Source organism: Amblyomma maculatum, chromosome 4 (genome assembly GCF_055883805.1).
Source record: "Amblyomma maculatum isolate TAMU_Amacu chromosome 4, ASM5588380v1, whole genome shotgun sequence".
NCBI classification, from domain to species: domain Eukaryota; kingdom Metazoa; phylum Arthropoda; class Arachnida; order Ixodida; family Ixodidae; genus Amblyomma; species Amblyomma maculatum.
Genome location: NC_139347.1, coordinates 44,722,022 through 44,742,197, shown reverse-complemented (window position 1 = coordinate 44,742,197; position 20,176 = coordinate 44,722,022). Strand labels below are relative to the sequence as shown.

General features: G+C 45.5%; 1 protein-coding gene across 3 annotated transcripts in view; it reads right to left on the bottom strand.

The window, feature by feature from the left end:
• Nucleotides 1-13,028: 13,028 nt before the first annotated feature.
• Nucleotides 13,029-20,176, bottom strand: part of LOC146190892 (methionine adenosyltransferase 2 subunit beta-like) — a 7,772-nt gene continuing 624 nt past the window's right edge. Inside the window, exons 1-6 of one of the 3 annotated variants that reach the window (XM_084601270.1) lie at nucleotides 19,996-20,129; nucleotides 19,564-19,741; nucleotides 19,359-19,473; nucleotides 19,105-19,257; nucleotides 18,843-19,036; nucleotides 13,029-13,862 (exon numbers count right to left, since the gene is read on the bottom strand). In XM_084601270.1, the coding sequence (XP_084457396.1) occupies nucleotides 13,602-13,862; nucleotides 18,843-19,036; nucleotides 19,105-19,257; nucleotides 19,359-19,473; nucleotides 19,564-19,741; nucleotides 19,996-20,120 (1,026 nt within the window). In that variant the 5' untranslated portion in view covers nucleotides 20,121-20,129 and the 3' untranslated portion in view covers nucleotides 13,029-13,601. Of the gene's footprint in view, nucleotides 13,863-18,842; nucleotides 19,037-19,104; nucleotides 19,258-19,358; nucleotides 19,474-19,563; nucleotides 19,742-19,923; nucleotides 19,946-19,995; nucleotides 20,130-20,176 lie in introns of those variants that run through there. The other 2 variants (XM_084601271.1, XM_084601272.1) reach the window with 2 other exon arrangements.

Genomic DNA, 20,176 nt, shown 5'->3' with positions numbered 1-20,176 from the left:
CTCAAGAGTGGCCTGACTACTTCCCAAGCCACTGCAGTGGGTCTTTTTGGGTATCAGAGTAGCTATTCTTGGTTAATGATATCGTCAACCTTATAACTCCCGGTGCTTATTATTGTATTTGGTCCGGAGGTTAAACTAGTCCGAATGACTATACAGTTCCTAATAGGGACTTATAAACAGCATACTGAAATGATGCCGTTTATAAGGGATGCTCTTGATGCGCGTACAAGAAGAAAGTGAGAAGTTTGGGCTTAAACTGAACATTAAAAAGGCAAATATCATGACGTCTTGCCATATCAAGTCCTGGAACATACAGGGACAAGAAGTGGAAGCCGTGACAGATTTTCTCTTCTTGGGCTCCAAGATTACTCTGGTAGATGACTGCAGCAATGAAATTAGGAGACGCCTGCTTCTGGGAAAGAGAGCAATGGTTAGCATTGACCGCCTAGTAAAGAGCAGAGACATTAGTCTGCCAACCAAGATCCGTATAACTCGTGCTATGGTCTTTCCAGTTGTGATGTATGGATGCGAGAGTTGGACTGTGAAAAAGGCTGACCGCCGAACAATTGACGCGTTTGAATTGTGGTGCTGGCGAAGACTCTTGAGAGTTCCTTGGACTGCCAGAAGATCAAATCGGTCGATATTGTTGACCATAAACCCTGACTGCTCATTGGAGGGTCAATTTCTAAAGTTAAAGCTCAGCTACTTTGGTCATCTGATGAGAAGAGAGGAGTCGCTGGAGAAAGATTTGATGTTGGGAAAGGTTGAGGGTCGCCGGAGAAGGGGTAGGCAGCGAACGCGATGGTTAGATGGCATCCTCGAAGCGCTGCAGATGAAGTTATGTGATGTTAGGAAGATAGTGAGAGACCGGAAAGCGTGACGTGATATGGTCCAAAGGGTCACGAGGAGTCGGACACGACTGATCGACTGAACTGAACTGATTAACGTTGATAGTTTGGTATCCTTAAGTATTAATCGTATAAGAAGAGTACCGCTTGACGTTTTCTGTACATTACGTTCGTTCCCACTACACGAAGCTGGCTGCAGTTATACTCGATACCACCTTAACTTCTATTCCAAGTCCAGGTATACGCATTTTATAATTTGCTGTCCTGCTTCGCACGAAATCTGTTTCCCGAGACACAAGCTTAAAAACACCCCTGCTGATGTCAAGTTACTTTGCTATCATGCATTCGTTAGGCCGAAGCTAGAGCCTGCATAGCATGGGGCACCTATGCTACGTAAAATGCTAAGAACATTGAAGAAATGCAAATGAAGGCTGTAAGGCATATATTTAACAAATTATCAGTGATCTACTCTCCTTCAAGGATTAATATTACGAACTCAGTACCAACCTACGAATTATGCCGAAGACAGCTGTGCTCTAAAACAATATAATGTGAAGATAATGACCTCGTTTGTCCGCAGCTGCTAAAAACCCATCCCGACTACCTGCTGAAAAAGCAGCTCACGAAGAACGCGTATACGAGAAAAAAGATGCATACGGAAGACACCAACTAGTCCGGACCATCGTTCTCGCGCAGTTCATGCCGACAAGGCAATGTTGCTGCGGAAAAATTGGTAGTGATACTATACGGATACAGTTGTTCTTGACCTTGGTGATCGGTACTGGACGAGAGCTGGGCACACTTGCGATGTCTCCCCCCTCAGTATCCACACTGTCGTTGTTAGGTATGCAACGAAAATGCCGGTCTCGATCGTGCAGGTCGCCCCTCATTTGAGATAGAAGCATTGCCAGCTGCGACTCTCTGGCAGCGTCGATGTCTATAAGGTGGTCCTTGCGCATTGAAAGCTATTTCATCAAATTTTCGGTGAGCATAACCATGGCACCCATACTACCCTTATCATTGCAGAACCAACGGAAGAAGGCAGGCAAGACTTCAAGTCCCGAGGAAGAAGCTGGCGTAAGAATCACATGTCATACACATGTACGGACATCAGGATGCACTAAATAGTGTCGCAGCGGATGTGGCGAACTCGCAGCTTAAACAGGTGATCCGTGTCACCGTCCAAACGGATCTTCCGCGCGATCGAGGCTCACGGCAGTGGCGCTTGCCATCAGCCACAGCGAGATGGTAGACATCTTGCCCACTGTTACTGATTCCCAGTCCTCTTTCACACATGCATCTACCTCATACAGGGAAGATTATTGGCGAGGGATAAAGCACTACTGAACATTGCTGAGTACAAAGGGCCACAATGCCTCATTTGGATCTCAAAGTGCGAGGGCATGAAACAAATGAGCCTATAGCTTATCCCATGAAACCACGAGCCGGGCTCCCTATATAACTAACAGCTGCAGGGGCGATAGATTGGCTTTAAATCCAGACGCATATGCAAACCTGTAGGTTAGAAGTTAAATATTCCCTACACGATATAACTATAAGCATGACCCTGGGGCGGTGCTTGTCCCACGCTTTTTCACATTTCTTTCGAGTGCAGCATTACAAGCCCTCAGAGCCTGACTCAGATATATAGAACAGTCCTACGAGCAGTAGGAGGCGGCATTGTCCAACAAGGTCATGGACGCTTTCAGAAGGGGATCATCCAGTTAGTGCTCAAGACAGCTAGAGAAGAGCCATTGGGATCCTGGATTTACAGGCACCAACCAGACTGCTCGTGACATTCCGATCATATTTCCCTTTTCCTGTATATAAGTTTTTCCCTCTCCTCACGTTTTAAGCAGATCACAACCGCTGTATATGAATGTTCCATGCATGCGAGCTCTGTAGTTTAAAAGTATACTACTTGGTTTCTAACGGGGGCGGTGGGTTAAATACGCATAGTTTAACAAGGCGAAATATGTGAGAATAGGCAATAAATATAAGCCATAGGTCAGCAATGATTTACCTTAATATAATGGAACGGTGCAAATAAAACGGCACTGTGGGAAAAGAGAGGCAGACTGATTTTACATCTGGCGTTTTAATTGGAAAAGTACAATTAAGTGCAAAACAAGGAAAAAAGTATTTAGCAACAATAGGAAAACAAAATTGCTGATTCTGATACAGCTGAAGGCATCCATTTTATCCCAGTAGTCATACCTCGAGCCTGGTCAAAGCGACCCGGTGGCTGTCTCGCAAAGGTGCGCAAGATAGCACTACACTTGGACAAGAGAGACAACTTCAGTTTTATCAGAAGCAGCAATTGCGTTTTCGTATTCTCGCTAAAGATGACATGATATTGTGGTTCCGTGGTGACTTTGTGCTTATAAATGTGTTTTCTCGATTAAAAAGCCTGTCAAACGCCAGTATAGACCTGGTCTTTGTGTCTCCCTTTTCTATAGCTCTTCGTTTTGTTTGAGCTGCTCCTTTTTTTCAAAATGCAGAATCAATTAACTCGTCTATTATACGCTGTGTTGCTTTATACCTAGGTCAGCCTCAACTAGATAAGTTTGGCACTTCAGAAATTCATTCATTGTTGTATGCACGCGCCTAACGGGGCAAAAGAATCAAGAAAAATTACAAAACACTAAAAATGCGAGCATAAACTCTGTTTTTGATGACACATACTCAATCAGTTCTGTGAAATCGCAAACGACAAAACAAACACGTTGTTTACCAAACGACATTCGATGAAAGGTTCGCCACTATTGTTTCTTGGAAAGGCTGGCGAGGAGAACTCAATCTCATTATTTAATATCCGGATGTGTAATGCCAATTGGCCAACAGCCGTGAGAATGCCAGACGAGCTTCATGATTTCTCGCTTCATTGCCGATGAGAGCAGCCATTCGCCGATGCTCTTCGCCCAGTGAAAATCGTCGTTTAACTATTTCCTATCTGCCGTTTAACATAGCCAAACATGCACAAGTTTACTTGGACATTTCACTCTGAATGACGCTGCATAAGCCCGGCCTACAAAGGTCGAAGTTCATATTTTGCTTCAACGGAGGGCTATTTGATCTGATTTCACTGTACTCTTACATTCTTCCGGACGTTCCGAACAGCCTGCCTAAAGAAAAACCAGAGCATTCATTATCCATAATGGTGCAGTCTTAGCAAAGAGCGTTCTGTTCGGCCTCATTTGATGCCTGATACGAAGTGGAGAACGCAACAAGAATTAGTATTTCTTTTAGCATATTGTTATACCTCGTTCACGGCAGACCCCCGTCCATTATAATACCCATAAATTTGTGGTGAAAGACATAAAATATCACAATTCCTTGAGGTGTTGTCCGGTATCGACAGACAGATGTGCGAGTTGAATGCAGCCACATCGTACTCTGCTGCTAAGCTTATAGACACATCGTAGGCATCTTGATGTAGATGACACAGCTCGTTGCAATATCGCAAGGCAAGCATTTGTGGGCGTGTCGAAGCAGAAGGCTAGATGCAAATGCCATCAGAATATGCACAGACGTCGGTGTAAGCTGGCAGTTCCCCCATCAGTTCAATTAAGGGAACGTTAAAAAAAACGTTGGCCTGGGGTCCCGTCATTGTGTAAATGAAGTGTCAAAGTAAAGGTGACTGGCGATGCAGTGCTGACTCAGCCGTCTATAAGCATCTTACGAATCCGCCTCTGTAGCTTTGTGGCTGTTCGAGGCTGTTGAGTACGAGTGAGCGGTTTCGATCTAAGCAGCAACGATAATTCATTTCAAACGTTTTCTGCCGCCAGGCTGATTCCTGCTCAAATGGCCCTTAGACTCGTTACGTGTGTCTGCTTAGAGTGTAGCCCACATTTCTGGGGCAATATCAAATGTGTATCTCACAGTAGTTATACCACGTGACAACCATGCTCGGTGTATTTGCACAAAGAGCATATAATATACGACAACGTTGCCTAAGTTGCGATATCGGGGGAAAATAATACCGCCTATATGCAGAAAAAGAGACACCATATAATAAAAGTGTCGCTTCCTCGACTACTGAGCGTATTGCTTTTATTATCATAATACATCTGCAACAGAGGCACTTGTGTCCCAGATTTAGTCCATGAAAAGCCAACGGTGGTACCTGTTTTCCTATATGATCCCGTCGGGGATCCTCAGCTGCCTCGGCGCTCCACGGACATTTTCCAGCATTTTTACTAATACTAGTTTGAATTTTCTCTGTGTTAATTGCCCCACGCATTTCCTGGCATCCTCAGATGCCAAAGCAAACGCAGGGAATGATCACACGGACTCAAGAAACCCTTCGCACGCCATGCGCCAGCATTCTGGAGGAGCCATCCGGAACAGGCGTACGAGCTGCTCGTTGAGCACCAAGAAACATATAGGCATGTAGCTGAGCTGAGCCACGTCTGCACAATAAGCAATCTTTATGTCAGTTTCTTGCACGATGTGTACATTTTTTCCGTTATCTATGCTTGCTACATGTACTTCGTGGCAGGGATGTGTGCGTGTTGGCACACAAAAGTGCAAATATCTTCAATACACCCCCTTCGATTGAGCAGTGTCTCTCCGGCGTCGCGGGCTTGTGATAGCGTGATATGTCTTTTTAGCCTTGCATTCAGAAATTTCCGTTCCTCTTTAACAAAAAGAAACCGCTGAACACTGACATTTTGCTATTGGCGAAAAAGACAGCGCCTCAACCGTGCGCCGACATGGAAGCTACCGGATGCGCTTAAGAAGTCTCAAGCGTACCGTAAATATATAATGCCGAATGCCAACACAGCGCTTGCTGTCGTTCTAATCCCCAAAGACCATAACACTGGTTTAAAGAAGCGTATTTATAGCGGTTCGTCCTTCAAACGGCGCGTGAAATATTCGCCTTTCGTGTGACTGCGGGTGCCACGTGCGAAGCTACAATAAAATACAGTTCAATTCAAATCAGTTGAAACAATTATTTGGGGATGATTGGAGGGTACGTAGAATTATGGGTTGGGAGTGCGCGAAGCTACGTGATCGGACGCTGTTGGACGATTTCATAGCAGAAAGGTGACGCTTGGTAAAATATCGTTGTTCAATCCGGGGGTTTTTTTTTTTCCTTTTAAGACAAAACCCTTATATAGCTCACTAAACTAAACCTGGCCTTTGTCTAGCAGAAGTGGTACCGAACCCTGCGTGAACTCATGAGATCATAAGTTGTGTACAAGATAGTTAGTGTCGAGACAATATTCACAGTACGATAATATCTTACGACGAAAACATTATGTCGCCCATTAGCAACGAGATGCAGCATTGTCGCAGATATTATGGTCATGAAAACTTCAGATTGGTCAAGCAGCACTGTGACGTCATCAAATCAAAGAATGAAAGACCAGTCAGCAACCGGTGCCAAATTCTAAACGGCCTCTATGCCCCCTGACGATACAAATCGAAAATATTCATATTGGCGCCAAATTTCTCGGGAAGTAATTGAGCTGAAAAGAAAATTCAAACAAATTTGGATAGGATGGGAATCTAACCAGGCCATCAGACTGCGAGACAGGCACGCTACTCAGATCTCCCGAAGGCCTATCCTTTCTTTTTTTTTTAAGGCGAAAACCTTTCGAGGCTAATGGAGGAAAAACCTGCGCGGGAGCTATGAGCGTGCGTGACCTGTGCGTTGCATCTGTTCGCTAATGTGTCACTCACAAATAGCGGACGTATGAGAAGGGAGATTAAGAATGAAAACGATTGTTGGTGGCAGAGTAATGAATAAAAGTTACAAATAGACACCGGCAGAGTTAAGGACTAATGCTAATGACTAATAATGATGAATATATACATTGGTACCCTAAACATTATAGGTATACTGTGTTCGCAATCAAAATATTTTCGCGTTTAAAGTTTTTATTGCAATAAAAAGCCGTAAATATATAGCAATCTACAAGCACTAACGACTTCCTGTAGGTACCGACTAACAGTGTACCTAAGATATCCTTTAGATAAAACGACTGTTTGAAATGGCAAAATAGATGCGTAGATGCGGAAACGTGCAAAAAGGGTTGTTTTGGTCTCTGAGAAACAAAAATCGCGAGACTGATTGTTTAACAATAAGATTGGGTGACGCTATACCAGCTAAAACCTGGAGGAAGTATCGCGGCTTGTTCTTTCACAAGTCGATTGCCCCACAAACGTCGCAGAGAGTCGGTGAATCTTCCTCACATCAGCTGGACCACGTTAAAAAACACTCTGCCGCGGCGGTGCAGTGGTTAGGGCGCTCGACTGCTTTGCCAAAAAAATGCGGGATCGAATCCCGGCCGCAGAGGCCGCTTTCAGATGAGACGAAAAGCAAGGCGCCCGTGCGCTGTGCGGTACGTGTTGGTGCACGTTAACGAACCCTGGGGGAGTCGAAATTTCCGAATCCCTCCACTAAGGCGTCTCTCATAGCCTGAGTCGCTTTGGGACGTTAAACCACAGAAACCATAAACCGCTACAAAAAAACGTGTAGCGTGTACCATAACTCGACAAATAAGAAGACGTTCGAAATATCCGCCCGCTCAAATACTAACAAATTTCTATCCTCCCTAGCTGCTCGATTGCTCTTGTAGTTTTCTGGCTCTGGAGTTCCGCTTGGAGCATAATATTGGTATTTTGGAATTGTTCTTTAAGAAATTACATACAGTGCGTAAAAACTTTATGTAGCCGTGGATTTACGAAGGCACCCCAAATCTCTATGTCGTAAACCAACATATTCTTATTAAGTTGACAACGTACCACAGCACAGAAACTATGCACCAGACTCGGCATTACTGACACTGTTCTCATCGACGCAAAACACCAAGTCATCGGCATAGACCAACTCTTTTTCTTTTTTTAATTTCACCTGACTCACCAGGTTTGTTATCGCTGTCAATCATTTTCGCATAGAATGCTTCTAATTAATGTGAAAACAAAAGTGGGAAGAGGGGGCAGGCCTGCCTAACTGAGTGGATGAGTGCACTCGGATGGCTTCAGTGAAGTCTTTGTACACTATTAACCTTGCTCTACAGCCCCTTAAGCCATGCTAACTCTAAAGTAATAGTGCCGAAGCTTATTTACTCAAGAATAAAATAGGGTTATCATGAGAGGTTTTTCAAGCGCTTTTCTTATATAATAGCAACATGTTTACCCGCTTCCTTTTGAAGCTGCAAGTTTAATGCGGACCAATATGTTGGTAATCATGCGCTTAAGTCCTGTCTGTCAGTGTAAAACATTTAATGAAATAAATAAATCGAGGTTAGCTGTGTGTGAGCCTCATTCCAGAAATTCATTGCTTTTAACGCCGCTGTTGCCGGGTCACTATAGCCAAAGATTTCGGTTGTGTGCTGGACAGCGCTGCCTCTGAGTCCTCAAGTGTTGTGACATTGATTCTTGCAGTATCTGGATTTTTCTGGCATGTTCATGTCATATGATACATCATACAAGTTAGCCACATTGCCACAGAAGGTAGAATGCGAATCATAAGAAATCGGGAAATTATTTCTGTATTTGACTGGATTTTTTATTGTAATTCACTAATAATATTACCCCTTGCTGTCTGATTAGATGTTTGCCTGATGCTACGCATATTTTATTCGTTAATATCAAATGTCGGAGTCTTAATAAAGGCTGTGAATAATTATGATCCTGCGAACGTTGGACGACACGGCGAATAGCGGGTTTGCAGCGGTGTGAGTGCCTTCGTTTTCAACATCCGCAGAGTGTCCGGAGTGCAGACGACTGCGCGCGGACACAAAATCTTCGTTTTCTCTATACTTTGGAGTATACTCTTCTTGCGTGTTTACCAATCCTCCCTTTGGCCTATAGTTCCCATTCGCATACTGGGTGTCCGTAATTACGCATGACAGCTTCCGGGAAAGCAATGGCAAAGCAAGCGCTCAAGCCTCTCATTGATGCTGCATTAACTAATTTCCCTTCCGCATCAGTGCATGATGTGGTTGTTATGTTTTAGTGTTGTCGGAGATTGACGACACAGAGTAGGGCAGTTGAGAACAGAAAATGAAAGGAGATTTATTCAGGATTCAACCTTCGTATCTGTTACGTTGATGGAGCTGGCTGTGAAGCCTAGTTGTTAGGTGAGATTGCTATACGGAGAGTTGCCGTTGTGCGTATGCATAACAGTTGTTATCCCGTCGACCAGTCCCGTCGCGTCAACGTAAATTGCCTATTTCATTCCGCCCCACGTTTTCCTGACGGCCTTCGTTCTAGCCTACTTTATGAAATTGAGGGTGCATTCCCGCAATGCTTCCCTTCATACTGGGTAGACTAGAACTCGCCAGTATTTGGCCTACAGATGACAGGAATACTTGGAAAAATGGCGTAGAAGCAAGATTACATTGCGGCCCATTCCGAGAGACATGTGCTGCAATCGTCTTATCAAGACTGTCATGAAGTTTTTTTCAGTCTGTGATTGTGAGTGTAATTTGTAATTTCTTAGTTGTGTCTATGAGAACTGTTCTGGGCACCACTGGCTAAAGGTAGCCGGATTCCGAAAAGTTCTCATTTAAAAGATACTTTCTTGGCTCTTAGTGTCTGACATGGAGGAAGGAAAAAACTGAGGAGAGGCCCCATGTATCCCTGATGCATTGCGAAAAACGTGCCGGAAGTCATGTGCTTTTTTTTTTCTTTTTTTTTTCTTTTTTTAAGCCTAGATATGGGGCAAATAGCAACAGCGTCAGCGTTGCTATGGGGCGGCATGGCTGTCGGCGTCGGTAAGGTGGCTAGCGTCGGTGTCGGATGGCGCGGAGAAGCGCTCAGATGGGGAAGGGCACACAGAGGAGTGCGAGGGGAAAAGCTGCCCCATGTGTAGAATGGCGCCACAGCATTTTCTGGTCGCGGGCCGGCGTCGCGAAAAGTGACGTTACGGCCTCTCCTCAATTTTTTCCTTCCTCTATGGTGTCTGATATGTCTGCAGCTGAATATTCAATACTGTTTAGCCTATAGTGCTCAGTAATCTCTTTACAGCTTACGAGCCTGCCCCTGCCCTGAGTGTACTAAGGGTCAGAGACTACCGCTCCAGGTAGGAAGGTGCCTTCCGGATAGGAAGATACCTTCTCGACTTTTATCAAAACATCATTGCTGTGGTCTCCTTGGCTTTCATATCGAATGCCTAGTCTTAGCAGTATATGCTTCGTTCCGTTCAGATCTTTGCCAGTCTTTCGTATTGGGATTTGGTTGGCCTTACTTCTGCCAGCGTATTGTGCACACCCAGCTTCATTAGCCGGAGTGTAGGCGTACTGATGGGCGAGGCTAAGAGCTGTTTTTATGTTCTACCTATACGATTCCTTCAATGTTAGCCTTCTCGTAGTTAGCCAGCTGTAAATGCGGGACAGCGCAGGCGATCCTGCTGATGACAAAAACTGAGCAGGTTGGCTTCCCTCACCGCCATTGAGGTTAGCGATGCGTCTAATTAGACGTATCGTTTGTTGAGTGCAGCCTTCGAGTTTCCTTATAGCTTTTCCGTGACGGGCAGTTTTCTGTAGCCACATACCTAGGATCCTAACATTGTCCACTCCGGTGATGGGTACTCCATCTGCCTTTAGTTCGATTCTCGGTTGTCATTTGCCCAATATGCTGCGTGGTGGCTGGGAAACGAGCATCTCGGATTTTTCGGGAGAGCATTTGAGACCCGCGGTCCAGAGTGTGATGTCGTTCGCCACTCGAATAGCATGACGATACTCCGGGTACATGTTTTTGGTGAGAGGAAGCGCAAGGAATTTGCTCTTCCACTCTTGAGGTATATTTTCTCTCTCAGCCACTTGTCGTGGAAAGCAAATGTTCAAATTTTTTAAGACTCTGCGACCAGTCTTAGTTGTGGCCAGTCGCATTACCTGGCTTGTAAGATGGGCGCTAATCAGTTCATCAGCCGTATTGTGCACCCCCAGTTGTAGCAGACGCTGCGTAGATGCTTTCATGGGTAACCCGAGCGCCTTTTTATAAGCAGTTCGAATGATAACGTCCAGGTGGTTTACATCGGTTTTCCTCATACGAAGGTACGGGACCACGTACACTATCCTGCAGATGATAAAGGCCTGTATTAGCCTAAAGGTATCTGTTTCTTGCATACCGTTCTTCTTGGTTGCGATCCGAGATAGCATACGGATGACCTGTTCGCACACCGTTCAGAGCTTGGTGATCGCTGCTGCGTTCACATCCTTGTTGTTAATAAGCAGCCCCAAAACCCGCATTGTCTCCAGGCTCGGGAATACGTGTATCATGGACCGAGATTTCCGGCGGTGCAGTATCCCCCTTCCCGCGCAAGACGAGGAGCTCCGACTTGTCCGGGGAACAGCGCAGTCCGCATCCTTCTGCATACTTTTGAACCGTAGTGGCAGCCTCTTGGAGGGCCTCCTCCATCTGTCCCAAGTTTCCCACCGTTGTCCATATGGTTATGTCATCCGCGTAGAGGGCGTGGCGGATTCCCTTTATGGCATTAAGTTGTTCTGGCAGGCGCATGAGGGCAACGCTGACATTGATAACTCACACCACCCATGGCTAGACTGAGGAAGCGAGCCGCAGGTAAGCAGCTGACATACCTCTCTAAGCAGCTGTTAAGTGGCGGCGAGAGCACCGGTTTAAGCCAGCGGCGAGGCGTAGGAGCGCACGACGCAGCTGGTGGTCACATGATTACGAGGCTGACATCACTCACAGTTCGGCTATAGTTCGGCCGAAGGCGAGCCGAAGGAACGAGTGCGCGGCGAAGCTGTGGCGAGGCGCAGATGATGGCGCATATATGCAATATATATACCTTAAGCAGATGAATGCACCCTGCAGAATGGTGGCACTAGATGTTGCGCTCTAAAAAAAAAAAAAAAAAGACAGCTCAACTTCATTTTTATCTCGCGTGATCTCAATGCATGGCTGAATCAACAGAAACTCCTCGTTCTGCGGAATCCCTTCTTCAGAGTTTGGACCGCGGTTTGAAGGGCTTAGCTAACGGCATTCAGCAGTTTTCGCAGCATTGCACTAAAAGTTAGGACTTTCATCGGCTTATAACCCTGTCATACGGTCATTTTCAAAGGTGACTGAGTCGATAGCCTTCGAGATTTTCAATCGCGATTGAACTTGAAGGAGTTGTGCCGCTGCTACACGGCAAAACTCGAAGGCGGTTGAAATAGTTCTGGTGTTTGGTGCAAAAGGTTTGTGTCGCCACTAATGTTGCTTTCGGCTTCGCTGGAAGAACTAAAATATTTATATAAATGGAAAATAAAATATAACTGTTACCTTTTCTTAGTAACTGCAGGTTCTTATTTATTATTAAAGGACAACTTTGTTTTGTTGTTTTTTGTTTCTTTAAACGCATTGACGGTCATATACGGCTGTGCTTTTCATTATGTTTGCTTTTCTCAGTGGTGCAGGTTACAGTGCTAGAGAGTACAAATATAATGCGCCTTAAAAAAGAGCGGTGCTATATTTTGAATATATGCAAACACTAATATTTTATCGCGTAAATTAATGACATGAAATAATAACACTTGTCTATGTTTTTGTATCGTAAACGCCCTGTGCGCGAGAGTGCGTGGCGCTCCTCGGGTCAACGCTAGCAACCTTTCGCGACATTCGAAGGCCTTCGAGATCTAGATAGAGTTCTGAGCTGTGCTGTTCACTCGACAGACTATCGACTCAATGGCCGTTGAAAACGCCCGTGTGGCAGCGTTCGAAGGCCTTCAAGTCAATAGACAGTAGGTTCGAAGGCCTTCGAAATGCCCGTGTGACAGCGGTATTAACCTTCAATAATTAAAGAGCAGCTGATATCGTCTGGGAACAAACATTATGTACATTGGAAAGCCCTTGTGTTCGTTGACAAAAGGCAGGTGGGCAGTAACCATAAACTCACGAGAGCGAGATGTCGGACTAGTTGGTATTGCATAGCTAAAGAACAGCTCTGGGAACGAGACGAAACACGAAGAACGAAGAAACACAGACACAGGCGCTGTGTCTATGTTTCTTCGTTCTTCGTCTCGTTCCCAGCACTGTTATTTAGCTAGACCATAAACTTATACAATAATGCTGTGCGAACAGAAAGTCTTTCCTTTCGGCACTGCTGCGTATGTCGCATGCCGCAAAAATATATGACACATAAAAATGACTCCGGTACAGGTTCAAAACACGAGTTATCAGTTCTTTTTTGCGCTCATGAACTGTACGATAAAATTATTTTGGATCACTTTGTATAGAAACTTTTTTTATTTTGTAACGCGTATAAAAACAGCTTTCAGTATATATTAATTCCCGTCTTCAATTTTGGATTATTCTATACATAGATATTTTTATTGCGAAACATGTATAACAGGAGCATCGGTATTAACACGGCCCTTTTATCCAACAAACATGAAAATCAGACTAGTGGAGGGAAGTCAGAAAATAAGTAAAACGCGGAACCTTAGAGAAGTGGCTTCGGGGCATCCAGTTCCGATAAAGCTTGTTAGCTAATCTTTCCTCCAACTGCTCTTGGTCAACATGTCCATCAATCTGTTACGCAACAAATGCAAAAGTGGACGCGAAGTCATTTTACGCAGTTGGTTGTTCGACATTTCTAAACAAACATTCCATTTTCCTGAGTCCAATTACGAGCGGCACGTTTTCGACGATTCGGCCAACAAAGCAAAAGAACTGTGTTGCTGTCGGTCAACGCGACCTGGCCACGAGAACGTAAGAAAAAACAAGATTAGCTACTCGTACGCCTCTCCGCGCACTAGCCTTGCTCGGTTCAGTTCAGTGCACCAATAGAGGCGATCAGGAGCTGGCTGCAGGTAGGAAGGCGGCGAACCCGGCCACGCCTTGTGCGAACGGAGTGTGGCGGCCGATGTCCAGCTGCTGGAGCCGGCCGCGCTCCAGCCGTGTGTCACGTGGGCGCGTCGCCCCACCACTTGGTTCCGGATCCGCGGCCACGTGGTCAGCTTTCAGGCCGTGCGCCTGGGCGATGGTCCGTACCATGGCGTACTTGGTAAGGGGCTCCAGGCCACACCAGTGGTACACGCCGCTCACGCCCCGATCCTGCATCCGAAGACCGTCATCGAATGATGTCACTACGACTGCTTTCCGACAGCCATAATGCGGTTTGCGGTAGACACTGATGATAATGATGATGGCGAATTTTTATGGTACAATGATAGGTTTCAACACAGAATGTTATGGCACAGGGTGCTTGTAATGACACAAGGTGCGGTCAAGTCCCATATTTTAAGCATTTAACCCCGAAAATAAGCCGAAGAACGAGACATGGGAAGAAATTGTGGCAGGCAGTTACTTAACTTTGCCATGTGTTCAAAAGGCATGGAAGATAAAATTTGGTTGCGTGCTCTCGCCCAAGGTTTTTGCCATGACGCGCCAGGTATAAGCGTGCATGGTTCACTACGAAGAATTCACCTACAGAAAGTTAATAATTTATAACCTATCTTTTTTTCCCGCTCGTGTCTTTGTTTCAACAGCCGAACGGTGGCCAAGCGGAGAAGAAGAGTTGAGACCATGTAGAACCATACAAAAACTACAGTATAACTATATATATTCGTCACTTTAATTCCAATTTTTCTGCCAGCTTGCTCCAAGAGCCGAATGCATCAAATTAACAAGCAGCTATCGCAGCTTTTGCACGTCTCACGTGACCTCAGCTCGTCTTTTACGTCACGGCCACAGTTTATGTGTGGAGCTCAAAACGTCAAAATTAATTCAGTTATAAAATTGCTAGCAGCTGTAGAAGAATTCTTACACAGTAATGTCTACGTAACGTATCATAAACGCAGGCTAAATAAATCGTGTCCTCGCTTCTTTACACTTAGGCTATAGAGGCTGTTTACAGCAAAAAATGCAGCAAAATTCAAAATGCATTGCAGTGCTTGTCAATCTTCATGGCTTAATAAACTTAGAACAAGGCCAGAGTGAACTCCTTTGATTAGAAGCTAATGAACAATTATTCCCTCATTAAAAACGCACGCCATTTTGGAGGATTCCCTCAAACATTGGACCTGAACCCCCTTTTATACGCCACATGCTGTTATCCTGTTAGCAGGGTATACGTTCCACGTCCACTACGTCATAACGGTCGACGCCCCTGTCTGCTGGGGAGTCTTGTGAGGGGCAAAAGCCGCTTTTTTGAGTTGTATCTATGGTATGAAAATCGAAAAACGAAGATATATAAATGGACATCCTTACGTCCCGTGCAAACGGTTCAGTAAATAGCGAAGACCAATTAGCATAATGTACAACTTCAGGATAAAAACTATAACTGTATCTAATACTACGGACCCTAAATACTATCAGAGACCACAGCGCAACCTCATGCGCATTTGCTTAACTGCCATCGTTCCCAGCCAGCTTATCGACGCAAGACAAATGTCTCCACAAATACCTAATTCAAATTAGGCTTTTTTCTGCTTTGCGGCCGCCCTACATGTAAGAGCATTATCGGGACGCTTAAAGGTCAAATCCCGTGGTTCTTCCATCATTCTGTGTTTTTGGTTGAATTACATTCCTCGGCACGTCCTGACTCGAACACAAAAAACGTTTTTTCGAAATTCCAATTAGAAGTATTTTTAAAATGAAAAAAACAGAAAATCGAAACCGAAGCTGCTTTCACGGCCAGAAACGACATCCCAGGTGACGAAATGGTGACGTCACACTCAGTATTAGAGAAGCACTCGTACGTACGTTGGATGGCGAAAATAAAGTATGGAAATCATGAAGCATTGCATAAAATGTCTGAGGTAGTTCAATATAAGCCTCACAATTTCATAATCATGCGGGAAGTGGACAGTAACGCCGGTATACTGTTTGTGACGTCAGAAACTCAGTGTTGCCTGCAGAAATAGTCTCAACTTAAGCCATGAAAACAACATATTTTAAAGTCGTGTTGCGCGCGAACGGATTATCGTACGGCGCCCAAATTTTGTAGAATGCGTCAGGACAGAGAAGAGAATCTACAGTAAAAATTTTATTAGAATATTCGAATGTCAAAAAACCCCCCGGAGTTGCCCTTTAAGTCTGCTACAGGCTTCCATTATTGATTTGATCTTTTACATGTATCATACATGAGCAGATGGAAGAAAAGGGCGCTATTATGCAGCTTGGCTCGACTCCCATCCCCTACGATGAGTCCAATGTGATCGTTGTTTTTTAGCACCGCTAACTGGCTTTTGATCCAACCTACCGTAACTTCTCTATAGTAATGTTATGTGTTCCCACAACCTCACGTATCCCAGCGACCAATCAGCGCTCGGCCATGCCATGTGGTCTCGTGACGTCATAACCCCGGCAACCAATAAGAGCTCGGACATGTCACGCGCCAACTGTTACAGCACCTGCCGTGCAAGTCATGACACGTGGTCTTGAGGCGTCACACCACCAACCCGCCAATAAGCGCTCGGTCATGACACCTAATTGTGACAGCACAGAACAGCGACCAAGAAATTCCCTCATTGATCTAGCAATTGGTAACACACCTCGGCTATTCCACAAACTTTTGACACCATGAACCATTTCAACAATGGTGACTTTCGTGACGCGGACGGACGGCGGCTTTTCTTGTGAACGGGGCCGCCTCAATGCTGTCGCATTAAAATTTTGCACCTTTACGGAAACGTTTTCGTGTCAGTAACTGGCACCCTTACACCACAGAAATGGGTGTAAAATATGGCTGCTACAACCACACAGTTGGGTGTGAACGTTTCGCCGTTCTGCCGAATATTTTTCAGCCACACAGATTTCGACTGTTTGTATTACAAATGCCGATGTACACAAGGCACTAGCAATTTTGGGAATCGGTGATCCTAAGGACCGGCGAACCGCCCATCCAAAAAGGTGCCTACCTTTTGCTATACACTCGAATTGCATTGTTCCAGACTATACATATGGCTGCCATATTTTCATGGCGTGTCGGCAACATTGTGCGGTGTAGTCGATTTCGAATGTCTGCATGATATTCATGGCATACTTTTAGAATACATCGGTAAAAAGGCTCCTGTGAGGAGGCCAACCTTAAGACAACTCGCTGACGCTGGCAGTGCGACACAATTCTAGCATCAGCTTGGTAACACATATAACACGAAAGCTCAGCACAGATGCACGCCCTAACCTCGCTCACGAAGATCTTTTCACGTCCATAGATAAAGGCAATTTAAGCACGATACCATTTGGAAATTGGAACAGCGGCGTAACCAGCTGCACGTAACGAACATGCAGCTATTCTTGAATGAAGTTCGAATAGCTCACATCATATTACACTTATGCTTGACGAATGACAGCTAAAATGCTCACAAGGGCACTCTACACCATTATGTATCCTTGCATCCTGCAACAGCGTTGCAGCTGTGCACCTTTAACGAGTACATGGGTGCACTAATGACGTCGACGCGCTCAACGCACTCTTCTGAAATGAGGGAGTGCAATGGTGGCTGAACACTCTTACTCCATTAAGGGTGCAAAAGTGCTATGGCAGAGGCTAGTTTTCTTACTTTCACCCATCTGAATCTCGACTATTTTTTCTTACCGCTCTGTTATCTTGTCACGGGTTCGGCGCGCTCTTTCCCGAGACCTAACTTATAAAAAGTAATTTAATGAAAGAAAAGGTGAAGTCAACCGGCGTTAAGGCGACACTGGGCTACAACTCCACATTGGTTAAAGGGAAAAGGGGGAGTAAAAAGAGAGTTATGGTGCAAATGGATGGTGATGTCATAGTACAATGGAGTTTGTTGTGTTTTTCATGTAAAGTATAGAACTGCTCAAAAGAGACCGGACAAGATACATAGAAATCTGTCTTGTCCAGACTCATTCCCGCAGCTCTACCTTTTATCTGCAAAGAAGCAACTAGGTCGCAAGAACGTTCTGCTAGGGGTGATCCAGGTTACAGAGACCATGCTGGTATAAAAGGACCCTGAAACAATATTTACGGTAATATTTATATGTAACAAATCCGTAGAGGCGGTCTTTGTGAGCATCGAGTTACATTGAAAAGCCCTGCGTGGACCCTCAATTTACACATTTGTTACAATATCGGCGCACATTTTCGTTAAGTCAGCGCATCGCGAAGGAAGCGCTCGGCGTCGGCGTAAAGTGGCCGAGAACATTACAAAAACCTCTGCTTTTCCGCGCGTAGAAGCGCATGGGAAGCACATTCTGGTTGTGCACTGATGTTTGCTAGCTGCGCGTTTAAGTTAAGATCAGATCCACGTGGTGTTCAGCCATAAGATGATCTGAGGCCCTACGCATGATGTTTAGGGCAGTGTACTTGAGAAAATGGAGATTTCGGGCAAGCGACATAACCAGAAAAAACGTACGGTTAGAGGCTGACACACGCACAGTACCGCGAGTTTTAATACAAAGTAAGTTCTATATGGCACGACACAAATTTCATTAATATGAACTTATAATTGCTTTTGTTAAAAGACCGATGCGGAAATATATATCAGATTTGCAGCAGCTAAACTTAAGTTCGTTTCAGTGCACTGCAGGAAATCGTCCGCACTAGGCATTGTGACCTGCCGGCATTGAATGCGTTGCACCTACGATCATATCAGCCATCGCATTTGAGGATGTGCATCACGGTGAAGGGCCTGCGTGCTAATACAATCACGCCATCTGCTTTACTGCGGTCTGCGCTGTGGAAAGCCACGCGCGGTACATCATCATGGCGTCTGTGACATTGTGCCAAGCAAACGGGACATCTAGTTGAAAGGTGCATAATAGTAAATTACCCCAATTTGTCTTCCCAAGATTCAAGGGCGTAGCCGGGTGGGTGGAGGGCAGTTCGGTGTCAACACTCCCTAAAATTTTCTGAGCGATACACCCCGCCCTCCTCACCTCCTTTCAGTTTTTTTTTTTCGACCGGCGGCGTATAACATCTTCGAAAATTATTTCTGGCTACGTCACTGCCAATATTCCTGAAACGCGCACATATTGTTCCTTCCGTATCGGAGTGATCAAACATTGGCGATCAGTACACGTATACATACGAGTCTTCGGACAGGGAAAGAGATCGCGCACCTGGAGCCTCCGTTCGGCCAAGTGAACGACGACGGATGCAATGTCCTGCGTGTGGGAAGGGTAGCGCACTTCGTAATCGGACGCCTTGACCAGCTTCGAGGTGTCGTTCAGCAGCTGGCACAACACCGACACGGCGCTCTCGGCGATATGCTCTTCTCCGCCGTACAGCACGGGCACGCGCAGGACGATTGCGTCTGCACATTTAAAAGAAGCCGCGCTCTTTTGTAATGACAAACAGTGCAAGGCTGGGTCGAGAACCGACCTGGTTTCACAGAGAGCACAGCTTGCTCAGCCTCCGCTTTGGTCATGCCGTACTTGTTCAAAGGATTGGGCTTGGCGCTTTCAGAGTAAGGCGGGTTCCGTCCATCAAACACGTAGTCTGTACTTATGAAGATTAACGCAGCCCCTTCGGCATCTGTAAGTTAAATAGGCCGCACATCTTTGACATTTATATCTTCCTTGATGCCGAGCAACACGACCATGTTGAACAATTGACTGCGGTAGTAAGCTTCTTACCGGCGACAGCGGCTAGATTTTTGGAAGCTGTGACGTTAAGCGCGTAGCTGGCCTCGTAATCCTTCTCAACCTTGTCAGGAAACCGCTGGGCAGCCGAATGCACAATGACATCGGGCTGAAAATCCGGACATTATCGTGTGCTATAATAAAGGCCATCATTACAACTGTGACATATATGCGCTAGTTTTGCAATAAAAACTTTCACCTTTTTCTCTTTCACTGTTTTCGCTACCTGCTCTGCATCAGTCATATCCACTTTCATCAGGCTTCCTGATACCCTGCTAAAGGCGAGGCCGACAACGTTCCAAGACGCGGCCTGGAAAGCTTTGACCAGGGCTCTTCCAAGAAGACCAGAGGCTCCTGTGATAAGCACAGTCTTCATCCTGAAAGAAGAAAACGTTAATGTTAACGCCAAGCGTAAACATATTATATCCATTTAGAATTTGGAAATGCTACCGACTGTTCTTCGACGGACGAAAGGCGGAACCGGCCTCAAATGCATCGTCGCGGCTGTAGTAGCGGCGCTACTCTGGCTACTCCCATTCCCAATTGCTCACGTACATACTTAGCCGTTGCGAAATCGGACCAGCGTTGTAATTCCGAAGGGAAATTGAGGCATAGCATGCAAACATCGTACCTGCAGTCTCGAAACAAATGAGCGCCTTGAACACCACCGCCGGCTCCGAGAAAGTGTAACAGGAAGTTGTTACGTTTGCTACGAGGAATTTCCGTTTTCTGAGAGAGTGCAAAGAGGCCATGCATCTGCACCAGTCAGACGGGCTAAGCTGGCTGGCTCGCCGCGGGTGTCGTGATGGCTG